At 50.1% G+C, this 16,245-nt stretch overlaps 2 protein-coding genes across 2 annotated transcripts; one reads left to right on the top strand and one right to left on the bottom strand.

The window, feature by feature from the left end:
- Positions 1–838: 838 nt before the first annotated feature.
- On the top strand, positions 839–3,281 carry PtA15_3A663 (uncharacterized protein; the record flags this gene model as incomplete). The annotated part of the gene is made up of 4 exons (XM_053167653.1): positions 839–917; positions 1,027–1,724; positions 1,808–3,109; positions 3,231–3,281. 4 exons carry the CDS (start codon positions 839–841, stop codon positions 3,279–3,281), a joined length of 2,130 nt encoding a protein of 709 aa, XP_053018849.1.
- Positions 3,282–4,274: 993 nt separating this feature from the next.
- Positions 4,275–6,831, bottom strand: PtA15_3A662 (uncharacterized protein; the record flags this gene model as incomplete). Its single annotated transcript, XM_053167652.1, has 6 exons — positions 4,275–4,419; positions 4,571–4,846; positions 4,918–5,252; positions 5,346–5,623; positions 5,726–6,466; positions 6,606–6,831. The coding sequence occupies 6 exons, from the start codon at positions 6,829–6,831 to the stop codon at positions 4,275–4,277; spliced, it is 2,001 nt and encodes a 666-aa protein (XP_053018848.1).
- Between the last annotated feature and the right edge of the window lie 9,414 nt (positions 6,832–16,245).

The following is a 16,245-nucleotide window of genomic DNA, read 5'->3' as shown; positions in this document are numbered from 1 at the left end:
TGGGGAAAGTAGCCGGCCGCGGTCTGGGATGGGATGGACTTGGATCAATCAAAGGTCGTTTAGGGGGGTCTGCTGGACCCCGGAAATGTTGAGCGACCTGCCAAACGAGTCCAAAACTCGCGCGGTCCAAGCTCTGCTGGAGATGCTCTAAGCCTCTCTCGTGAGACTGGGCTGCCGCCCAGACCTGCTCACCACGAGTGGCTTAGTTAAGCTCGAGGTGATCAATGGTGAGATGTGAGTGGCAAGGAAGCTTGACAGACAACTCGGTCTCGGTGGTATGGTCTGGGTGACTCAAATCTGGGGGTGCGGGCGACGGAACGAGCAATCTGGTAAGATCTGGGTCTCTGGGATCTGGCAGTTCAGAAGTAAGTTTTCCGTCGTGTCTGGGAGCCTCCCAGATCTCAATTTACAGTACCCAAACTCTTGACTTTCAAAGAAGGAAAATGTTTCTGTGTTAGAGGGCTCTCCAAATGCCAACGGGAAGTCATCCGATGTTCCCAGTCCCAGACAAACTATTGAGATGAAAGATGTCGTGGGTTTGATCTACGCGTGTCTACGCGCCCGAGGTCTGTATCTACGAGTGTCACGAGTGCGACGCGAGGTTCCCAGCTCTGAATTTCAATGCGCGTTCCCATTGATGTTCGTCCTCATCCGCCCTGCAACTCTCGTGCTACTTTTCTTGCAGCCGTGGTGTAGCTCTGATACCGTCCACATCTTCATCTTCGTTTCCCTTCAAGTTCGGGCTAGTACTCACAGACAGGCATCTTGCGGCCGAGTGCTCCTTGGGATCGCCGGCACCCTCTTCCAATATTCGATTCGCTACGCAGCTTAAATCGCGATGGCAGGATTTTGTCGGAGATGTGGCGACATCATCAGAGGCAGCGATTCCCGATGCAAGTGTGGTGGTTCCAGTGCTTGTGCGTGACTTTCTCCTTACAGCTATTTTTCCACAACAAGCTCGTTAACTTCTTTCTCGTTTTGTCGATTCGTGTGCTACATTTGCCCAATATGATATTACCCATCCAGCTTCACAGGTGACCAAGGCAATGTTCGAAACAACTGATGGATCGCCCAAGCATGACCGATGGCTCAAAACCTACGGAGAACGGCGCAGTGTCAGCCCAGCCTCGGCCCTCGCATCCAGATCTCAGTCCAAACCGCCTCCGCCCTCTCAACTACAAAACGTTTGTCTACCTTCACCTGAAATTCTAACCCAACCCTTGGTACCAGCTCCATTGAAAACCCGGCAAAGCTTAGGCGACCGAAGCTTAAACATCATGCCTGCCGAAGCGGCCGCCCCTCCTCTGCCCCAAGAGCCCATATCCGAACCTATCGTGCCCAAGGAAGTCAAGCGGGGCTTGTCGGTCAAGTCTTCTGCCCGGGCCCACGTACGGTCTCTAACCGCCAACATGCCTGATTCGGTGGGCCTTTCGGCTGCGGAAGAGGAAGTCCTGACTAACGTCTTTGGCTCAGTCTTAGATCCCCATGAGACTCGAGGTCGTTGCGGCGCTTGTCAGCAAATTTTTAAACGTGAGGGCAAAATTTATCCCGATCCAAGACGCGAGGACGAGAGTGGAAAATGGGCAGGCGTCTTTTATTGTCGGAAATGCTATGTTCAAAGGTTCAGTCGCGGTAAATGCGCGTCTTGTCAGCATACGATTGTCGGAGATGAGGGCACCTTCATTCAACTCGGGAAAGAAGGCTGTAACGGGCTATGGCATAAGGTTTGGAGCCACATGTCCCACTTAGCTCATTCCTGCTTGCTGATTCTCTGCTTGAATATACCCTCCCGCCTGGCCACAATCAGAAATGTTTCAAGTGTGTGCATTGTCAAACCGATGTCTCAAATTCACCCAGCGTGGACCTCAGCGGAAACCCCTGTTGTGACGAATGCTTTGAAAAGCCTCAGCCCAGAAACTCAAAGTCTTCAATGGTGACAGACATTCCTGATCTACGCGTCCAGCCCCTGGGCTATACTCGTATCAAGCGTACCAGCATCAACAACTCACCAGCAGCTCAAAATATCAAACCGGCTGTCGATGAGCTTCGGAATAAGCTAAGGAAGGCTGGGATCGAAAAAGAGCCCGCTCGCCCATCCATTCCATCATCCGTTGGCGCCGTTAACAATACCCGTTCGCAGCCTAAAATTAGCATACCCGCGTCAGCCACTCCCGCCGTCTTCCCCACCTCAGTCAAGCCTCTTTCAATTGTCAAGCCCACTCTCCAAGCTCTAAAACCAGATGCTCTACGCAATCCCACCAGTACCTCATTTAAATCTAGTCCGAAATTGGGTTCAACGGCGGTACAACATGTATTATCACCCTCAGCAAACCCGCTCTGCCCAACTTGCAAGCTTTCTCTCTTTCGACCGTCCCTAACCCAACCATCTCCTGGAAATTCTGACGGTGGTGCTGCGGAGAGAATTGGCGGGACTTTGGCCACCTTGCCGGCCACCGGCGAGACTTTTCACGTTCACTGTCTCAGTTGTGATGACTGCAAGCAGCCTTTCCCCAACCAGAAATATGTCCTACTCAATAATCTGAAGCTGTGTGAGCGATGTGTTGCACAGAGGGATATGGTTGCAGCCCAAGAAAAGTTTGAGAAGATGTCTGCAGAGTTTGCAAAACGCAGGGATGATTCGGTGTCCACGCGATTTCCAGATTACCAGAAGTCAAAGGCTAACAAGGAATGGCATCTGGCTCACTCCGAATCCGTCAGCCCCTCGTTCCCGTCGACCCAGTCCTTTCAATCATCTACCTCGCCCTACAATTCGAAGTATCAACCCAACACATCCGCCCCAATGGCCAAAAGTGCATCCGAGAATCCCCAGCTACTCAAAAAGGTCTCAAATTCACCATTCCTCGGCGGGCAAGATAGCAGCTCTAAGATACCATCATCAATGACCAAAAGTCTCAGTGCGACCAGATTCGGAGGTCAGTCGATCTGTCCCGGATGTTCCAAACCCGGAACAATCACGGAGACCAAACTTGGTCCCAATGGACTACGATGGCATTTCAAGTGTCTGAGATGCGCCGAATGTCACAAACCGCTCGACTCGGGGGCAAAGACGTTCGATAACTCGACTGCTGTTGGATGTAGAGACTGTTTGGTACGTTCCTCGTCAATCAGTGTTGTAGTTCTCATCGCCCCTACTCAATAAGCTCAGTGAAAGGACCACGAGGTGTGTGAATTGCGATACTAATAATGCCATGGTCATTCTCTCTTCACAGGGCAATGCCAGAGCCAAGAAGCGCGCGAGTGGAGCTATGCAACTCCGTTGATTTACTCCCACACTGCTCACATGTGGGCCGGTTCAATTTTATCCATGCTACCCGTGCGCTATACTACACTGTACAGCGACAGCGAGCGAGTACACATGCAAGCCCTGTTCAACTCTTATTATTCTCTTTTGTACGGCAGTTGTGAACTAATCATAATTGTCAGACGGCGCTTGTGAACTCATATTAATTGTATCTCGAAATCGTTCTTCAACCTAATCTCTTGCTTGCTCAACTCTTTCTCATACTCTTGCCATACTAATCAACTTCCCTTGGGCCCGAAATCATTGTTCTAGTTTTCTCCATCTTCTCTTTGCCTGTTGGTCAATCAGCACATCATGTAGTTTATGTAGAAAAGCGCCCAGGCTCTCCGTGTTGTAATGCATCAAGCAAGTTATCCTTCTGTTGAGTAGAAACTGCATGTTCCCACACGCCGTCTAACATCAATTTTTAAATCTTGGTCTCCAAGATCACCCAAGCCATCAGAACACGCGTCTTCTGACTCTCTTCTCGGTAGTGTGGCGGAGATCATCCCTGGTCCAAGTTGGCAACAAAAAATTGAGCGTGATGTTTGGCTCTTTTTGGCAAGTAATTAAGTCACACTTCGGCCAATCTTCTCACTTGTATCAAAGTTGTGTTGCATCGTCGAGGGTGGTCGAAATGCTTCAATTTCAACATCAGTTTACTACATCAGTGGAAGCTCTCAGATACACACTACTCATGTACTCGACTGTCCAGGGTCTGGCTGTTTACTCTTAGAGTTATGCAGGTACGTAATTGCAAGGGAAAATGGAAAGCTATGTTGTTGCTAAAGTCTAAGATTGTTTTGCCTAGAAAATAGACGGATGAGGTCCTGGCTCATAAAGTAAGACTAAACATAATGTTATCTTTGTCGAGTGAGGTAGCAGAAAGACTGTCTGCGAACAAAATATGGTTAAAACAATTGGAGTTTCTCGAGAAACAAAGCATGGAGGCCACATAGGATACGGGAAAAATCTACAATTTCGAGCTTGGATGGCACGACTTAGGGGCGGTGTACAGGGGAATCTCGACTCCCGGAGTGGTGCTTAATACTCTTTTGAGAACCTTTCCACTGGGAGACTTTGGGATGTGAGAGGTTAGGATAATATTCCCCCTCAACCTATTTATGTATGTACACAAGTTAAGAAACATCGGGGTTGTTGTTGTTTGCGCAGAGGGATAATAGTAATGGAATAAATTGGGTGAATATCCAGTTTTACTGTCTACCAAAGATGGAATGATAGCGAAGGTCGCAGACAGTGCAGACTGACCACTTATATTGAACCATGTGGGATTCGACAAATTCTTTGACTTGGAGAGCCAGTTTGGTGAGATCGTTGTAACGGGGATGGTGGACAGGCTCGCATGGCGAGGAATTACTGTTGACGATTTCACAAAGCGCGACCAGCTCGTCACCTTGCGGGACAATATAGGCCCTCGGGAACTCTGTGGCTTGGTCGTCGCAATAAAACGATGTGACCGCGACCTCGCCGACGGCGTCGATTTTGCTGATCAACATCTCCAAGTCCGAAGGAGATACCTGATATCTGCACCTCGTAGAGTCGCGTCAGGCCGGGCTGTTATTTGCCGGAGCGATGTGAGGAAACGGACAGCTTACCCCTTGACCATGATGATTTCTTTGAGTCTTCCGGTGATAGAGAGTCTTCCGTGATCGTCAAGAAACCCTAGATCGCCCGTATGTAGCCATCCATCTTCATCAAGCACTTGGCTTGTTTCCGACGGATTATCGAGATATGCGCTCATCAAGCTGGGGGATCTAACAATGATTTCGCCTTCCTCGTTTCTCAAGACGAGCTGCTTAGTGCGGACCGAGATGATTTTGAGCTCCAGGCCGTACATCACTTCGCCTACCGTACCCAATTGGGGCAGCAGGTCAGACATCGTTGCGCCGAGTTGGTTAGCCACATGACCAGCTTCTGATAACCCGTAACCCTGGCAAGACGCACTTCCTTCCCGGTCAGTCGTCCGCCGTTTTCATGTATATGCCACATCTTGAAAGGAATGCAGTAATCTTTACAAACCCACAAACTTGATCAGAAAGCCGCATCTCTTGAACACTGTTTTCACAATGGCCGGAGCCAGTGGCGCCCCGCCGCTCATCGAGTTGGTCACGCTACTCAGGTCGTAACGGGCGTCGTCCAGCAGCGGAGACTTCGCTAAGAAGGCGGCTATAGGAGGGGCGATCTGCAAGGAGGTGATCCTGTTCTTGGTGATCTCTTCCAAGTATCGGTGGGGCTCGAACTTCTGCATGATGTACACAGTCGACCCTGTGACAATCGAGAAGAGGACAATAGTTTGGAGTCCTGTGTAAATTGTGGGCAGGGTGTGGTTAGTTTCAGTTCAGACGTGCAATCGCGCGTTGAATATGACCACCTGGGTCCATGAGGAGAATAAAAATAACTAGCCCATGACATGCCAAAAAGGGACCAGGCCGATCGTCCGTTCATCCGGTCCATAGTCGAGTTTCTGGTGCCAAAAAGAGATGATCGAATGGACCATCGCGTGGTGGCTGCACATGACACCTTTACTCTTCCCGCTGGTCCCACTGCTCCAGGTAACGGCGGCAATCCTCAGCCTAGATTCACGCGCAGGCTCGCTGAACTGGAATGGCCGGTAATGGGTCCCGGAAGGCGGTTGCTGCAGAAGGGCGTTCCAGTCAGTCAGCGTCGCGATTTCCCCGTTGGGCGCTTTCGTCCGGTAGATGTGCGAGTCCTCAAAGAAGCGACTTGGAGCCGAGCCCGGCGCGTCGACGATGAAGATGCGCTCCATCAATTGTCTTCTGAGGTGGGGCTCTCGAAGTAAGGTCAGGGCGTCGAGCATGACATCCAGCCCGAACGACGACGTGACGATCAGCGCGGGCTGTGCAGACCGTAAGACATGCACGAGCTCGTGGCGCGTGTAGGATGGATTGACCATCGTGAATGTTAAGCCGGCGGCCAGCGCGCCCAGAAGCATGGTCACAAACGGAGTTCCGTTTGGCAAGTGCAGTAGGACAATTGGTGAGAGCAGGCCGCATGAACCTCTCGGCAGAGGGTCAGCAGCCGTCGTAGAGAGCAAATTAGACGGACTGAGGCCAAGTTGATGGTTCAATTGATAGCCGACAGCAGTTGACCTTCGCTGAAGCTGCAGCCAAGTCAATGGGTTTTCTGTTAATGTGTAAAAACCGTATTTTTCAACCAACAATTGTCCTGATCAGCGTTCATGTTGCTCGCTGTCGGATTGAGCACACGTGGAGTGGTAAAAAAATGGAGCCTATCAGGTCAGATTTAGGTCCAGAAAACAAACCGATGCTGCCATGATCAGTGTCAATAAAGATAGGCTTTTCGGGGGGTACGATGGGTATGTGATGGGCTCGGGTGGCAGCCGAGGGTGCTCGGGTGATGATCGGGCTATCCTGCCGGAGTGGATTGGAGAAAAGGAAGTCGTAGAGCGGGCAGCATGGGATTTCATCGCCGACAGGCCGGCTAGTCGAGGCTAAGAGCCGGTCTGGGGGAGTCATGGCCGGGGGCATCCAGCGAGTTATGGGTGGTCCGCAGCGGCTGTGGGTTCTGAATGCCTTGGGGAGCAAACCAGGATACGCCTGGAAGGAACACGGAGAACAGAAGGGTCAACTGCTGGAAGCAAGTGCGCTGAGAGTCTTGGCAGCTGGAACGAACATAAATACTTACATAAATCCATACAGCCAGCCGTTGGTCTGGATATCTGGTCGTCGTTGTCCCCTGGCAGATGGAGACTTCTTTCCATGTCCGATGGAATAGACCGTTCGACAGAGATATGCTCTCCCCCCACGCGGCGTGGGCACACGTGACATCTGGAGATTCTCCTGTCCTTGTGCAGGCCCACACCGAAGAATCTCAACATGTGACGTGCGCACATGGGCTGCGATAGGCGAAACCCCTGAAAAACTTGGCGCTGTCATTGACTTATTGTCTTTTCCGAGAAGGTTGGACAAAAACAAAAAAAATTGTTTTCGAAAATCCTTCACAAATCCCATAAAACCTAGATTTCCCAAAGTTTAATTGAGGAGGCGAGCCCAAAACCACAGCTGTTGCTGACACAAAGCACATGTCATGCCAGCAGCCAAACAATCTTTGAATCCTGAAAGCACAGTTTCGAGGTCAGCTCCGCAGAACCCGGCAGCTCTTCAGAATCAAACGAGTGGGTCGGTCAATAGGGTCAATCGAGCTCCTCCGGTGGCGCGTCCGCCCTTTCATCCCTTCCCCCCTCCCCTCCCTCTTCTGAAATCATTGCCCTTGTTTTCCGGCCCGGACCGCAATCACTCCCCCTTCGATAAACACAAGAGGAACACAGGTGTGGTCTCATCACACCCAATCTACCCCGATCCAACCGACACGAATAATTCATAATTCCAATGCCGGGCAATGTGGCTGTATGGGCCAAAGCAGGACCCAGGAAACCCCCCATAAATGACCGTAACCAAAATGTATGGATTTTTGGGCAAAAACCAAAAATGGTACGCACAAAATGTGTATGAATGACCTTTTTTTTGGTCAAACGTACACACCACAAAGGTATGAAAAAAAGCCTGGGGATGGGAGGGTAGTAACTTAAAATGTATGCGAGTCAACAGGGAAAAGGTCCTATGTAGTACTCCTCTTTGCACCCCCCTGCACCCCCCCCCCCCCCCCCCTCTTGATGACCGGCACACACCAGTCATCAAGTGGGGTTCAGCCCACTTGTGTGCTGGTCATCAAGCGGGTTGTGTACCCTCTCAATGACCGGTGTGTGCCAGTCATCAAGTGGGTTGTGTACAGTGCCCGGAAGAAAGTTTTCATTAAATTTCTTTTGACAAGAACACATACAAACCATGCCTGCTAATTTCTGATTTATTAGGAGGATGGACAGAAAGGTTCCAAAAGAATGAATATAAGTAATGTTTTTGGAAAAAATAAGTGCATACTAGCTGAAAATATTTTTTTCATTAAATGATAATTTTGGAAAATCTTTAATACTATTCCAAAAAAATTGTGAATAAGCAGAATCAATAGACTGACATGTGACGTGAATGATAATAAATGAAAAAAATGAATCCCAAAATCCATCCTAAATTTTTGTGGGCAGGGAAAGTACCTCAAAAATTGCAAATTTGCACTGCAGGTAACAAAAAAACAGTGTCTGAGGTGTTTTCACTGCCAACTAAAATTTAGGATGGATTTTGGGATTAATTTTTTTCATTTATTATCATTCACGTCACATGTCAGTCTATTGATTCTGCTTATTCACAATTTTTTTGGAATAGTATTAAAGATTTTCCAAAATTATCATTTAATGAAAAAAATATTTTCAGCTAGTATGCACTTATTTTTTCCAAAAACATTACTTATATTCATTCTTTTGGAACCTTTCTGTCCATCCTCCTAATAAATCAGAAATTAGCAGGCATGGTTTGTATGTGTTCTTGTCAAAAGAAATTTAATGAAAACTTTCTTCCGGGCACTGTACCCACTTGATGACTGGACTGTGCCCATTGAGCAGGCTGAGACCCACTCAATGACTGGTGTGTGCCGCTCATCGAGACGGTTTAAAGATCCTCAATCTGAGTTTTTTTTTTCTATGTTTATACAGGCCCAGTGCCCCCTGCAGGGCAAAAAATGGTAGGCACAGAGAATGTATAGAAAGTTGGGAAATACTCTGAGCGTACGCACAAAACGTGTATGAATGAGGTCAAAAAAATGTATGAATTTTGGCCAAATTCTGGATTTTAGGTTACGGTCATTTATGGGGGGTTTCCTGGGTCCTGCCAAAGCTATTGTAAGTCGATATTTCCACCTTCTTTTTTGGTGTTTCACAAGCGAGTTGACTGACTGGAGAATTTTGGGATCTCCAGCATCTGAAGGAGTCAGGTGTTAGTCTCTTATCTCCACCCGCAATGCTCAAGTACTACAACCGCAAAACAAAGAAATCTCCCCGCTGGACGCTTCCCCTGGCGCGCCGGGCCCGCCGTTGAGCTCATCTGATCTGGTGGCAACTTTACACTTCAAGGATAATTAAATTTCCCAAAAAAAATACTCAAAGTTTGAGGTTGGGAAAATCATTGAAAAAAAATCACTCCGTACTGAAAAAAATGCAAACTGAGCGTGCTCAGCCAGAAAAATAAAAATGTGTCAGACTGAGTAAAAAGCAATGGGGCACATTTTTTGGGTGATTTGTTGGACGGGCCTGCACAAGGCCCGCATGGGCCCCTAAAAGGCCCGTTGGGCCCATTGAAAAAGTAGTATTTGTTTGGAATTCCCATGCTCTGCTAAAATGTGAAATGGGTCAAACTGAATAAAAAACATGAGGGTACATTTTTGGGGATATTTTTTGGACAGGCCTGAATGAGGCCCACATGGTCCCCACAAAGCCCACTGGGCCCATTGAAAGAGTAGCCTTGGTTAAGAAAGCATATGCTCAGCTAAGAAATAAAATGTGTCAGACTGAGTAAAAACCCTAGGGGCACATTGTTGGGGAGGCTTTTTGGATGGGCCTGATGCCAGGCCCGCACGGTATGGCGCTTCTACCTGTGCGCGGTAGACAGCGGCTGAGGGGATGGTGCAGAAAAGCTGCCCTCGTGGTTGATCCGGAAATGAGTCTTAGAATCAGAAAGATAGCGGGTGGGTAGGGATTTTGAGAGGACGAGGTGGATGGAATACCCCTCGGCGGTGTTGAGGTTTTGTGGGAAAAAGAAAAAAAGGGAAGGAAGAATCTCTTGGTAAAGGATGCGGGAACAGTTTCGGAAGTATGCGCGAAGTGCGTCGGGAAAAGAAACTCAGACAGGAGCGATAAACTCCAGAGTATCGGGATCTCAAAACTCAAACAGAAAATAAACTCCAGAATCGTGATGATACTTTTCCTTGGATCAGAAAAAAGGTACCATGCCGGCCCCTCCTCTAAGTTCGGCTGAACTTAGACTCAGGGTTGGTGACAGTCTATGCGACAGGCTGCGCGACAGGCCCTCGTGCCCGCCGCGCGCGCGCTACAACCTAGGAAAAAGAGAAACAGGAGCCGCAACAATAGAAGGGAACCCCACCACACGACAAAACAAGGAAAACAGACAACAAACAAAACAAAAGCTAAAACCAAAACCAACCCGCCTCCTGCACTCCCATCCAACGCGCGCAAAATGAGAAACAAAAAAAAGAGAAAAGAGAACAAAAGAAGAAAAGAAACAAAGGAAACAAAAGAACAAAAGATAATAAAGGAGAGCCGGACGGAGTCTAGATCCTGAAACGCCGGGACTTGATGAGACTGTGCCTCTGAGTTAATTTTTTGGCTGTCGTGGGTCTCCACCGAGTTGTCCACCACATCCACCCACCATTTGCAGACTGTCCCTAGTCTGCTCCTGGCGCCGCGTCCACCTAAGAAGTGAAAAGAAAGGGAAGGAAAAAAACAAAAGAAGGTCCTTGGGGCTCACATGTGTGGCAAATTGTGATGCTTTGACAACAGGCGGTAGAGATACCCGAGGTGCACACTTATGGGAGGACTTACTTCTGTTCTCTCAAGCCTCCGCGAGACCGATATTTCTTGACTTGATCCGCTGCAAAGCGCCGCTTGAGCTCGGTGCCATCCAATTCAGCCAAGACGTAGGATCCGCCTTCGACTTGCTTCACCACGCGGTAGGGCCCATTCCATTTGTGCGCGAAAAGTTGGCCCCACTGCGTCTCGAGAGACCGGTTATACGCCAAAACCATGTCGCCTGGCTCGAGGGGGTCGCGCATCCGACCCGCGTGCTCCTCTTCCCAGTAACGGATCGCATTGCCGCGAGATTCCATCATTTTCCGATACGCCACTCCACGAGTTTCTTTGCTTCGCTCCAGCTGGATAGATCGGGCCGCTATCAGATCCGTCGTCGACTTCACCGAGTCCCAGTCGACGCCTAAATAAAACTCTATTTCTAGATCCAGAGGCAAAGCCGCGCGCTGCCCGAACACTAGCTCATAGGGAGAATACCCCGTGGTTCGCTTTGTTGAGATCCGGTCCGCGAACAGAACTAAAGGGAGGAATTTTCGGCAGTTCTTGCCGCTTTTGCCAGCCAACTTGACCAAGGCTGCTTTCAAAGGACCGTGCCCACACTCCACCATACCCTGCCCTTCAGGGTAGTAGGGAGTGGAAACGCGATGCTGGCCGGGAAGTTGCCTCAACATCTCCACCAATGCGCCACCGAACTCGGATCCGCCATCCGTAGAGTAAGATTTGGCAAGTCCATACCGCATGGTCCAGTTCTCCTGTAGGAAAGCCGCCACCGCCTCAGATGTGAGATTGTTGAGAATTTTGGCCTCAACCCAGCCGGAGAAGTCGTCTCGGGCAACAATGAGGTACTTTGCTCCGCTTGCCTTGAGGTGGACCGCGTCCATCGAGACGCGTCCAAAAATTGTGGATTCGCCAGTTGGATACCTCAACTCCTGAGGCCGCCGTAAATCGCGCCGTTGGCACGCGTCGCAACTCTGACACCAACGCGTGACTGCCTGCTTCAATGATGGCCACCAGAATCTCTCTGACACACGCCTATACGTTTCCGCCACGCCACGATGTCCGAGGTCTTCATGTAGCTGTTGGAGAATTGAATCTTGCTTGCCGGGGATAGTGACAACTATACGTGGTAAAGGAGATCCACGTTTCATGAGCCTCCCCTCTTGCAAGAAGAACTCAACTGATTTGCGCTTTAAGGCGCGAAGGTCCTTCGCGTCCAATCCTTTTGGCCCTTCCAACGTCGCCAGATACCGTTCCAAATCGCGCCAGTAGCCTTCTTGGTAGCCTGTATACTCCTCTGCACGCGCCGAAAAAATTCGCACCGGTCGAATATGAGGCTCCTCTTCATCGAAATTGGAAGGCGGGTCAGATTCGTCGCCGCCTTGAGGGCGCCGGGACAAACCATCAGGCATGGTGAAAGTCTTGCCTGGGCGATGCACGATGTCGAAAGAGAACAGCTGGATAAAAGCCACCCAGCGCGTCATGGGCGCGTTTGGTAGGCTCGGCGCGTTGATCATCTGTATCAGGGACTGGGCGTCGACCTGCAGCTCGAAGTGTTGTCCCCACAGGGCAGTCTGGAGTTTCTTCAGGATGCGCGCAACCCCACATAATTCGAGTTTTGAGTGGGAATATCGAGTTTTGACGTCGGAAAACAGAAGAGATTCGTAGAGGGCTGGTCGGTCGAGTCCGTTGGCATCTGCCTGCGTAAGGACTGCACCAGCCGTATGGAAACTGGAATCGACCGCAAGCTTGATTTTTCCTGCTTCTGGCCCGTAGTCAATCTTCACCAGGACAATGTCCTGGCCCACAATACGCTTGAGCTCCTGAAACGCCGCCTCGCACGCGTCTGTCCATTCCCACTCCGCATCCTTCCGAGTTAGTCGACGGAGGGGCAGACAGATCTGAGAAAGAGCCGGAATGAAAATCCGGACGTAAACCACAACACCCAGGAACCCGCGCACCTCCGTCGCGTTGATTGGAGTCGGCCAGGACGCGATTTTGTTGACCTTACTAGGAGCCATCTTCCGACCCTCCTTGCAAACCACATGGCCGACGATCTCGAGCGCAGGCACGCACGCGGCGAGCTTGGAAGCTGAGACTGTCAAGCCTGACTCTTCAATCCGGAAAAGGATGCGCTCCAAGATTTCGGCGTATTCCCAGATGAACCTGCGAATGCCAGAGTGCCAGGGCAACCGCTCGTTGTCGTAATCCGATGTTGGGCCCTTAATTCCACCGTCGTCAATGAAGATGCCAGCGTGATCTGGGATTTCGTCCTGAAGGATCCACATCATCTGCGCCTGATACACGGCGACGGAGTTTGTGGCTCCTTGAGGAAGCCTTGTTAATTGAAATCTTCCCAGAGGCGTCTCGAAGGTCGTCAGCGGCCGGGAAATGGGATCCAAAGCGCGCTCATCGTAGCCGCCCATGATGTCCCCAAGTCCGTAGCACGCGCGTCCGGTGTGGTGACCCATTTCGTGGTCAGCTAGTCAGGAGCAATCACCGCCGCCAGCAACATCAAGATCAAGACTCTATTCTTTTTTTTCACCCCTCAAGACTCAAGAACCCCTCCCCTTCAAGATCCTCAAGATTCATACACTCCATCCCTGATCATTCCTCCAACTCTCCCCCTTTCCTCTCTCTTTCCACTTCTCTTTCCAAACACTTTCTCCCATTCCCTTTCTTTCTCAGTTTCCCAGCTCATTCTTCAGTTTCTTGGTCCTAACACAGCGCCTGCTGTGGGTTTATTCTCTGGTTGTTTCTGGTCCTCTTCCTTTTGTTTGTTCTGTTTGTTCTGTCTGTTCTGCCCTGAGTGTTTCTGCCTTCTCTTTCCTCTTTTCCCTTTTTCTTCTTTGGTTCTTTTCTTTCTGTCTCATCTCACTGTGATCTCCTTATTTCCTTGTTTTGTGTTCTCTTTTCCCTTTTTCTCTTGTTTGTTGTGTGTGTGTGCGCGCGTAGCGCGCGGAGGATGTGATGAAATGTATGTGACATGTCACCCTGAGTCCAAGTTCAGCTCGAACTTGGATGAGGGGTGGCCATGGCATTCTGATCCCCAGAATACGGACCATCAAGAGTTTATAGATCATATTTTCAGAGTTTCAACTTTTGGGCTTTGCCCGCCGATCATCTTTCATCGAGAGTATCATATTCCCTTCCCTTTCTTTTTTTTAAGATCACTCCTCATCCCCTCATCAACAAAACAACCGCCGCCGAGGATCCAAACCCCCCGGCGAACCTCTCAAAACCACCACACACCCACAGCTATCCCAGATCCCCCCCCCCCATTTTCCAGCGCTCATTCCTACGGACCATCCAGCCACGAGGGCAGCCTAAACAGCAAATCTCCCCTCACACGACTGCCGCCGCCTAGCACGGACAGGAGTCCCTCACCGGAAAAGGATTCGACAAATTCTTCGGTGGCTGGTGGAACTCCCGCGTCTCTGATAGTGATCTTGTTGAGGGGCTGAAGATCGTGGACTACTCGTAGCTTTCCATTCCCTTTGAGAACGCAGAAGACAGGACTTGAGTAGGAGGACGTAGATTGCTCATAGAGCCCATCTCGGACGCGATCTCTAATCAGGCGCGTATATTCATCGAGCTTAGCTGCAGGGATCGGAATCTTCTTCTTTTGCCAAGGTTCGTGCTCCACAACCGGAATGATATACGGCAGACCGTACGACTCCTTCAGAAGCCCGCGCTCGCTCCCATCGAAGGCAATTGCCATATTCCTCTCGGACAGCACGTGCTTGATCAGATCCAGCTCGTCTGGGAGCAGCCAGTCAGGTGGCCCGAAATTCACCACTTCCAAACGCTCAGCAGTGACGCGCCCCTTGGGCACAAAAGTCCGGGCTAATTTGCGCGAAAGTCCTTGGTACGGGTCCCGGGACAGCGGCGGCCTACGCAGAGGGGGGTTCAATCCTTGAGGCATCGGCTGGTTTACCGGCTTGATCTTCTTGGCGACCGGCTTATACTTTGCAGCAAAGGCGAGAAAGTCACCTGACCGCCAAGCGTCCAACAGCGCATTCTGCGCCCGGGTCCCAAGTCCACTTTCCAACAAAAGGCTTGTCCGATGCTCCGCGCAATCCTCAAACGCCGACTTGTCTGCCAGGGAAAATCCGAAAGAGGGTTCTTCGCTCACGTATGTGGCACACGGCAGGGTTTTCGACAAGATGGGAGCATCACGCCTCGGAGGTGCATATTGGTGGGAACTTACTTTTACCCCAAATGCCCTCCACGATGGCCCAAAGAATACCATTCCCCCTTCGCCGCGTACTTGATGGGAACATAGTTTAAGCTTGTTGCGGAGCACCGCGCCATACGCCATGTCCTCTGCAATAGGTAGTTTAACCTCTTCACGGAGGCCTTTCGATTCGTACTCCCTACAGGGTAATGGAAGTTTATACTCATTGCGGAGTGACACTAGTTTAGGCTCATTGCGGAGTGGCACGAGTTTACCCTCATTGTGGAGCTCGGGAAGTTTATTCTCGTTACGGAGACGAAGATTTGTCGCTGGAAGTTGCTGAGATCTGACAATAGAGACAGGCAAAGGTCGGAGGCTCACAAGAGTGGCACGCGGTAGGGTTTTTAAAACGGTAGTAGATACCCTGGAGGTGCATAAACTGGGAGGACTTACTTTTAGTTCCAGTTGCCTCCACAGAATTCCAGTTTCCTCCTCCACTGCGCCTCTTCTGTTGTACACTTGAGATCCATAGCCAAATTGAAATTGAATTGATATCTTGTTTTTTGCGGTTTTGATTATCTTGAAATGTTTTTTGGGTTTTGCATTTGAATAGTTGGACGAAGGAAAGCGAAGAAACACGGGCCGGTGATACTCGTAGAGATAAGTTGATCCAGCGACAAGAGTTCGAGCATCTATATTAAAACTGCCGCTTGCCGGACCAACTTGATTCATAAAAAAGGACGATCTTCAGTAGGATCCTCTTGGAGCCGTGCCGTATGAGTCAACACGGCCTTGCGGCCGTGGCCTGGAAAGTCCCGCTCCCAACGTCCGGAGCCGGTCGAGCACAGAGCCACTTCGATATTCCGACCGTTTGCATCAGGGATAATGATTTTCTCTCCTGACTGGGGATTGAAAGAAAGAGTAGCGGCAACGTCCATCAGGAACGGGCGTCCGAGAATCAAAAGGCCGTCGTTCCGCATAATCCAGAAATGGCATGTCCGGTCGAAAGTCTTGCCCACTTGAATAGGTACGTCCTCAGCCACTCCGATCAACTCGCACGCCTGGTTATTGATTCCATAGACGGCGGATTGAAAGTTTACCCTTGGGCTCAGATTGAACTTATTAGCCATCGTGTCGGAAATGAGATTGAGTTGAGATCCAGAGTCGATGAGAGGAGCCGCTGGCGTCTCATTGTTGCCAACAAGACAAGACAGATAACCCAACGGGCAAGAATACAGGTTAGGATCACCTGCCAACTCTCGCACCTCGTCGCCTTCC

Source organism: Puccinia triticina, chromosome 3A (assembly GCF_026914185.1).
Source record: "Puccinia triticina chromosome 3A, complete sequence".
In the NCBI taxonomy this organism is placed as follows: domain Eukaryota; kingdom Fungi; phylum Basidiomycota; class Pucciniomycetes; order Pucciniales; family Pucciniaceae; genus Puccinia; species Puccinia triticina.
The sequence above is the reverse complement of the archived record's forward strand: the minus strand, read 5'-3'. Positions and strand labels throughout refer to the sequence as shown.